The sequence below is a fragment of the Caenorhabditis remanei genome, chromosome IV (assembly GCF_010183535.1).
Source record: "Caenorhabditis remanei strain PX506 chromosome IV, whole genome shotgun sequence".
NCBI lineage: Eukaryota > Metazoa > Nematoda > Chromadorea > Rhabditida > Rhabditidae > Caenorhabditis > Caenorhabditis remanei.
Genome location: NC_071331.1, coordinates 6620865 through 6629861, shown reverse-complemented (window position 1 = coordinate 6629861; position 8997 = coordinate 6620865). Strand labels below are relative to the sequence as shown.

Genomic DNA, 8997 nt, shown 5'->3' with positions numbered 1-8997 from the left:
AAGGACTACCGTAAATGTAAAATCTCATTTTTCGCGTGTCCCCATGGATGGGCAGAGTTCAACTGAGTTGAAATCTGTCCCTTGGATTTGGTCTTGTCTACTTTTTTGTTGATTATTTCATTAATTAACCTAAATAAATTTTTGCATATCTAAATTGTGAGATAACTAAAGCATTCAATAAAAGCTGTAACTTTATAATATTTAAAAAAAAACCCTTAATAGGCAGAAACTATTTTAAACCAAATTTTCTGTGGATCTGAGCATTTTGAGACAAAAAATAGCGTCTTTCTCACATTGCCCAAAATTCTGAAAAAGTGCAGAATTCAGCGACTTTTTTGATATTTGCCTCGAGAATTGAAAATTTTCAAATTGGAGGGTTCTTATATGTAGTAAATTTTCCTACTTTTCATTATTTTCTACAAACCTTCAGTATTGCACAATTGTTTTTTCGAAATTTCATATGTAAAAAACAAAACAGGAAAACATGTTCTGTTTCGATTTCTCAATATGAACTTTTTCAGTTTTTCAGTTTAATGCGCAACACTTCTAAAAAAATCTAAAAAAAAATCTATCTGAAAAAGTTTTATTAACGTTTCAATCAGTTCAAATTAAAATGTTTTTGAAAATTATTTTGATTTTGTTGACATTACTAATCAATTAGCCTTAGCAATATGAATATTAATCATTCCCTCCACAATCAATGCAACCATAAGAACTCTATCAGTCCATATAACAATCTGATAGATTTGATCTTTTTCCTTCACAACTCTCAGACGTCTGTTGTTGCGGGTGTAGATCGAGAACACTTTCCAAGCAGTTAGAACCATGGTTTCAATGACAAGGAGGATTGCGAGCAGGGTGCTCCACCGGCGGTAAAATCGAAGAAAAACCGGTTTTTTTCAACCGGTGAAAATCGTTTTTTCAATTGGTTAATAAAAACCGGTTTTTCAAAAACAAAAACCGATTATTCTTCGATTTTTACCGATTTTTGCCGATTTTCATAGGTTTTTTCTGAACGTTCAAATTCTACGGCGGTTTTTCACGTTTCAGTAGCTTCATATGTGCGTTTTTTCTGTTTTTATAGAAAATTTGAACAAAGATGAGAAATTATAAATATTAACGTAAAATCTAAATTGAGAGCAGTGCAAAATAAGATAGAAACGTGACAAACTACTGTAGAACTTGAACTTTCAGAAAAAAGCCGATGAAAATCGGTAAAAATCGGTAAAAATCGAAGAATAATCATCAACTTTCAACGTTCATGCCTTAAAGCATGTTTATCAATTTCTGTTAATAATATAAACACCCAGACTAATATTCCATTGGTAAAAAAATTATTTATGAAATTATTGAAACAGAAAATGTGATTTTTGTTCAGTAGCCAGGCATCTTCTATTCATACTTTCATAAGCAAAAAAACACTTGCAACTGTAAAATTCACGAAGAATTAAATTGAATTAATAAAAAGATAATTGCGAAAATAATAGTTTTATGACTGAGAAACTACAAAGTGATAACTAAAACAAGAGCATGTCTTAAGGAACTATTTGATATTTTATTTAACTATTTAAATATATAAAATAGGTGTTGGGCAAGGGGGAGGGAGAATAAAGAAAGAAAAAAAAATCAGAATCGTGCAATATTATTCACAAGAAGAGACTTGAATTCCGATGGGCAAAGGAAATGAGGGACATTAATAGTTAAGGCATTCCAAATAGGTATTACAGTTGAGAAAAAATTAGAGCAATTAGGATTTATACAGATAAGAGACATTGGGCGACGGTAGGAGGAACTTAACCTGACATGGGTCTCAAGACTAGGAAAATATGAGGCGCCGATTATAAGATTGTATAAGAGAAGTAGTTGCGCTTTGAGCCTACGGTGAACTAGTTACGATAATGAAAGATGTGCTCAAAGTTTCAATCAGAAACAGTGAATTATAAAAAGAAACAACACATTTTCAACTGGAAAACAGATAATAAATTGAAATTAATATAAAGATGTGCATAATTAGCACAACAAAACACGAATGCAAAAAATAAGAGCATATAATATAATCGCTACGAGATCAGTTCATTTTTTTGAAGGGAATTATTAAAACTTAAATTTCAAATAACGCAGCATAAATGAACTTTGATAATAATTATTTGGGGATTCGTTAGAATATTAAAAGAGTTAAAAAATTTACGAATGTACTGCTTGAAACGTGATCTAGGAAAGAATGAGCAGGCTGACACGCTTTGAAATCAGATGGATGATTTAAAAAGCACGACCAGAGAAACAAAAAAATTGGGTAGCAGTGGAGACTATTTAGTAAGTAAACCGAAAAATAAACAAAACCGAGGAATATAGAGGAGTTGAAACATAGGGAAAGAGATAGCCTTGAAAAATTTTGAACGAGGGGTGAAGGAAAAGAAAAGTGACACCGAAGAAATGATTAGAAAGTGAACAACTGGAACAAAATAAACTATTCGGAAACAACATGAAACTGGCATTGATGAAAACATGAATCAGTGGAAATATAAGTCACATCAGTAGTTTGTGATTTTTCAATTCATTATTCTAATCTTGTCCCGAGGACCTTCGTCATTGCTGAGCTCCAGTTGATTCAACTTGATAGAAATGTTTACTTGATAATCCATCTCTGGAGCCTCCAAATTCTCCTTTTCATCGTCCTCCTCGTTTTCCATCATCAAGTACTCTTCCATCTCCTGATCGATTCTCAAATGTATAGAAGCATCAATCGTCATTTCTTCCTCCCTCTTCTTCCTGTCCGCTGCTCGTTTTCGCTCAATTTCCAGAGCTTGCTCGATAGAGAGTTCGGGATGATCAGTCTGGAAATTAAGATTCAGAAGTTCTTATATACCAAATCCAAAAGTTTCTTGATCACGGTTCTGGCCATAAAAACTTGCAACACTTGTAGTTTTCTGTTTTCAAACTGAGGGTACTTTGAAAATGCGCACCGATGTTACGGAACGTCCCATAATGTCAAAAGTCTATGTCTTCAGACTCTTCTTGGACAGTTATTAGCAAAGTAATCGAAATCTCAAATCCTAGTTCAAAGAGTCGGTTGTCTACCAGAGTTGTCCGGAATCCGGATTCCGGATTTTAAAAATATGATTCCGGTTCCGGATTCCGGAATTCAGAAGTTAAAATTTGGAAATTGTTTTGAGTTTAAAAGCCAGCTGTAGTAATTCTTATTCGGTTTTGGTCCTCAAAAGTAGTTTTTAACTTAATATTTCATCGAAAACACTCGAAAAAATGACTTGGCCTTGCAAATTTATCGAATCATCCCGGATTCCGAAAATCCGGAATTCCGGGTTTTTTGTCATACCGGTTCCTGATTCCGGATTCCGGATTTCGAAAATTTGATTCCGGTTCCGGATTCCGTATTCCGGAAACTGAAAAATGGCATTCCGAACAACTCTGTTGACTGCTATTTTTAACGTTCTAGGAAGTGAACGTACAAAAAAATTGTCACCATGAAACATGAAAATCTACGTTTGATATTCAAAACCCATTATGGGGATCATTCGTAATATCGAGACAAACCCTCAAAATTAACCGATTATAATGGGAATATGCAAGTGCCGCAATTTTTATGCTCAATACTCCACGTTCTATAATACAAACACTAATTCATTTAAAAAAATCTCACCACAAGCTTCTTCGCGAGCTCCATCTGCTTCTGGTTTTCAGTGGTTTTGTTGGCCTCCTTTTTATCATTGATTCTCGGTATTCCCTCCTTCTTACTTCTGTTTTTTGTGATAATTGAATTCCTTTCAACATTTTTCATTACACGACGTCCCATTTTTACGAAAGATCTACCTAAAAACGAAGTAAATAATTGAATGAAACTCGGAAACGGGAATTTTTTTTTTGAAAATTCGAAAGATGGAATTTTAAAGAAATTCTTTTTTTTTCAGAAAAACGGAGGAGACGAAAAAAAATGAAAAAGATCTGTAATAAATAGTGAAAGAGGAATAAAGGGGCAGATATTCTCAGGCCAACTTTGATGTTTGAGAGATACAAATTATATCTATATACGTCAAATCAGAAACTCCAACACACATTCTCAAATTCGCACAAAATGAAGAAGTGGGAATAACTTTACGGGAAGCAGAGGACTACCAGGGGACACGGAGGAAAGGAAATGATAACAGAGAATGACAGAGTGGAGAAAAATAGAAGCGGAGGACGAAGAAAACGCGGCCATCCCGCTCAAGACCATCTCAAGCCGATCGCAAGACGAGTTGTGAATGAGGGACACCAGTGGGACAGATGGTCCAATTTGAGGAAGAGGAGAGAAAGAGAGTGCGAGACTGCGAGAGTAATATTTGGACGGATGCGTGAAAGGTAGAATGACGGGAAGGGCTGTTTGGTGTGCAGGGTTTATGATTCTAACTGTACCAAGGCGGTCAGTTTGGAATGGTGACGATAACAGACCCTAAAATCGATCTAAAAACATTAGCATAATCGATGTTATAATTCGTTTGCTCATGTTTTTGTTAATCTTCGATTCTCTTCAAGATTTTTACCGATTTTCATCGGCTTTTTTCTGAAAGTTCAAGTTCTACAGTAGTTTGTCACGTTTCTATCATATTTTGCACTGTTCTCAATTTAGATTTTACATTAATATTTATAATTTCTCATCTTTGTTCAAATTTTCTATAAAAATAGAAAAAACGTACATATGAAGCTACTGAAACGTGAAAAACCGCCGTAGAATTTGAACGTTCAGAAAAAACCTATGAAAATCGGCAAAAATCGGTAAAAATCGAAGAATAATCGGTTTTTGTTTTTGAAAAACCGGTTTTTATTAACCAATTGAAAAAACGATTTTCACCGGTTGAAAAAAACCGGTTTTTCTTCGATTTTACCGCCGGTGGAGCACCCTGCTCGCAATCCTCCTTGTCATTGAAACCATGGTTCTAACTGCTTGGAAAGTGTTCTCGATCTACACCCGCAACAACAGACGTCTGAGAGTTGTGAAGGAAAAAGATCAAATCTATCAGATTGTTATATGGACTGATAGAGTTCTTATGGTTGCATTGATTGTGGAGGGAATGGTTAATATTCATATTGCAAAGGCTAATTGATAAGTTGCCTCTAAAATCAAAATAATTTTCAAAAACATTTTAATTTGAACTGATTGAAACGTTAATAAATTTTGTTCTAATCGGTGTTTTGAGAAGTTCGGTATTGGTCTGATCAAAATGAAAAATTATATTTTTCAGAATTTCTTCTTCTGAATGATAGTCGAAAATTTTTAAAAAATTTTAAAATTCGAAAAAAATTAATTTTGGCGCCAGATACAGGGGCCTTGTCAAATATGGCTAAATTTGGATACTTCCGGACAAAATTGTTTGTTAATTTTTGGTTTAAGAGGCACTATCTGTAAGAGTGAGAATGTTTGTGTTGGGCCTTGGCACAGTTGCAAAAAGTTGTTTCAATCCAAACTCTTTTTGCAGCATATATACCCCTATGGTAGTGATTTACAAACAATATGTCACCAGTCCCCTATGACGTCATCATAGGAAAATATGACCAATAATTGACTTTTCACCCAAAAATTCACAAAAATTTCAATTTTTCAAATAACTTTAGGAAACTTTCGCAACATGTTAGGAGTGTTTTTGACTACCCCAACACAAATTTTCAGCCCCTCAGACACACCAGGAACCGTTCAAGTGAATTTCACTTTCATGTTTTTCCAACTTTTCTCGAAAAATCCCTCTAGAAGTACTCAAATTTCCAAACGTATTCGTATTCTCCGCAAAAAGTTCTATTAGTCCCAATTAAAATCATCAAAAAACCATTGCACCATTTTGAGATATTTCGATTTTTTCAAAAATCACATAAGGGTCCCCCCTTATGAAAAAACTTTTTTCACGAAAAATTCAAAGAAAAAATTTGCTCCGAAAATAATTAGAATATTGATAAAAAACTTAGAATAAACCAATTTCGAGATTATACACCTCAGAATGTGGTTTGAGCCGATTTCGTTTTTTTCTTCATCAAAATTTTTCCCATTTTTTGACGTTTTCATCAATATTTTGTACTGAAGTACACAAATTACAAGTAATGTACTCATTGCTCGCTAAATTTACCAAATAATCAAAATAAGACAAATGAAAAACCATTGGACCATTTTGAGATTTTTCCATTTATTTCGAAAATCACATAAGGGTCCCCCCCATGGAACAAAACTTTTATCGAAAAAATATTTCAACATTATTTTGATTCAAAAACGTTCAGAACATTGATGCAATATTACAAAATGTTTTGTAAAAGAGTTTTGGACGTTTTTGAATCAAAATAATGTTGAAATATTTTTTCGATAAACAATTTTTTCCATGGGGGGGACCCTTATGTGATTTTCGAAATAAATGGAAAAATCTCAAAATGGTCCAATGGTTTTTCATTTGTCTTATTTTGATTATTTGGTAAATTTAGCGAGCAATAAGTACATTACTTGTAATTTGTGTACTTCAGTACAAAATATTGATGAAAACGTCAAAAAATGGGAAAAAATTTCGATGAAGAAAAAAACGAAATCGGTTGAAACCAATTTCTGAGGTGTATAATCTCGAAATTGGTTTATTCTAAGTCTTTTATCAATATTCTAATTATTTTCGGAGCAAATTTTTTCTTTGAATTTTTCGTGAAAAAAGTTTTTTCATAAGGGGGGACCCTTATGTGATTTTTGAAAAAATCGAAATATCTCAAAATGGTGCAATGGTTTTTTGATGATTTTAATTGGGACTAATAGAACTTTTTGCGGAGAATACGAATACGTTTGGAAATTTGAGTACTTCTAGAGGGATTTTTCGAGAAAAGTTGGAAAAACATGAAAGTGAAATTCACTTGAACGGTTTCTGGTGTGTCTGAGGGGCTGAAAATTTGTGTTGGGGTAGTCAAAAACACTCCTAACATGTTGCGAAAGTTTCCTAAAGTTATTTGAAAAATTGAAATTTTTATGAATTTTTGGGTGAAAAGTCAATTATTGGTCATATTTTCCTATGATGACGTCATAGGGGACTGGTGACATATTGTTTGTAAATCACTACCATAGGGGTATATATGCTGCAAAAAGAGTTTGGATTGAAACAACTTTTTGCAACTGTGCCAAGAGGAATCCTCATCTTACAGACAACGCCTCTTAAGTGACTGAATCATTATCCGAAGAATACTAAAATTTTCCGAATTGTGAATTTTCTAACCGACGTGTAAATACAAACTCTCTGTAACCGTGCAATTTATTAAATTATTTGGATTATCTTTCGCTTTTTCCTCGGCTGATGACTCTGAAGGTGGACAGTAGTCTCTTCTATCAGTTATCTGTCTTTTCCAGGAGTCGTGAGAGTTCGGTAGGTAATAAATGAAAATACTGTTCTGTAAAAAAGGCAACATTTTATGTATTACATAAATTTGAAAACGTTTTGTTGAGTTTCTATCAGATTAAAAAAATCTTCGTTATAAGAATAATCAAAAGCCATGACAGGAATAATTCAGTTTTTCATGATTATAAATTTTGTATGAACCTTTTGAAACAGTGCATTTTTCCTCAATCCTTGAATAATTTTCCATTCGACTTTTTGTCAACTTTACCAGAAAATTATCTTCTCAGCTGCCAATATAAAAGCCTATTTGTCAAAAATCGGGCCGGGCCGGATTAAAAAATGTATTCTCATTTTTTAACCCAATTTTCTGAAATTTTTCGAAAAATTTAGAGTAAAAATGCTTAAATTATCATACATATTTACCTTTTTATTGAATTTTGAATTTTTATTCGAAAATTTTTTTTTTTCAAAAAATTTCTTTAAAAAAACATCAAAATTTCATAAATGTTTAAAAAAATGTTTCAAAACGGGTCGAGCGGGTCGGGCCGAGAATACTTTTGATTTCGGCCCGGCCCGGCCCGTGACATGTCTGTATAAAAGTTGTCTGAGCATGCTTCTCTCTTTTCACAAAAAAGTTCATCAGAACGTCTAATAAGATTTTACGTGCCCGACCTACATAATTGAATTTAAAATCATCGTTTAGCCCTTCAGAATCACATTAGAATAATAGATGTTATAATTCGTTTGCTCATGTTTTTGTTAATCTTCGATTCATCTTCTATTCATATTTTTATAAGAAAAAAAAACACTTGCAACTGTAAAATTCACGAAGAATTAAATTGAATTAATAAAAAGATAATTGCAAAAATAATAGTTTTATGACTGGGAAAGAAACAAGTGATAACTAGTTATGATAATAAAATATGTACTCAAAGTTTCAATCGGAAACAGTGAATACGAGGAAGTGGACAACACATTTTCAACTGGAAAACAGATAATAAATTGAAATGAATATCAAGATGTGGATAATTATCACAACAAAACACGAATGTTAACAATAAGAGGAAGTATGAAATTGCTACCTGTTCATTTTTTTGAAGGGAATTAATAAAACTTCAATTTCAAATAACGCAGCATAAATGAACTTTGATAATAATTATTTGGGGATTCGTTAGAATATTAAAAGAGTTAAAATCTACGAATGAGAATGAGGTGTACTATTTAATAAAAAAGCTAGAAGAGCAACATCTCGAGATTTAGGGAAGAATGAGTACTCTGACTCGTTCTAAAATTAGATGAGTGCAATACAACGTACGACACATTTCCCGACACACAAAAATATATATGGCTAGCAGGGGAGACAATCTAGAGAGTAAACCGAAAACAAATCAAAACCGAGGGATTAAGAAACACGAAAGGCAAATTACTTGTCACGGAAAAACGGAGTGACATAGGAAAATTGAAACATAGGAAATTGAAACATAGCCTTGAAAAATGTTGAACGAGGGGTGAAGGAAAAGAAAAGCGACACCGAAGAAATGATTAGAAAGTGAACAACTGGAACAAAATAAACTATTCGGAAACAACATGAAACTGGCATTGATGAAAACATGAATCAGTGGAAATATAAGTCACATCAGTAGTTTGTGATTTT

The 8997-nt window shown here is 33.0% G+C and overlaps 1 protein-coding gene across 1 annotated transcript; it reads right to left on the bottom strand.

The window, feature by feature from the left end:
• Positions 1–2549: 2549 nt before the first annotated feature.
• GCK72_012610 (uncharacterized protein) lies at positions 2550–3811 on the bottom strand (the record flags this gene model as incomplete). The annotated part of the gene is made up of 2 exons (XM_053729247.1): positions 2550–2834; positions 3659–3811. The coding sequence occupies 2 exons, from the start codon at positions 3809–3811 to the stop codon at positions 2550–2552; spliced, it is 438 nt and encodes a 145-aa protein (XP_053584019.1).
• Positions 3812–8997: the final 5186 nt, after the last annotated feature.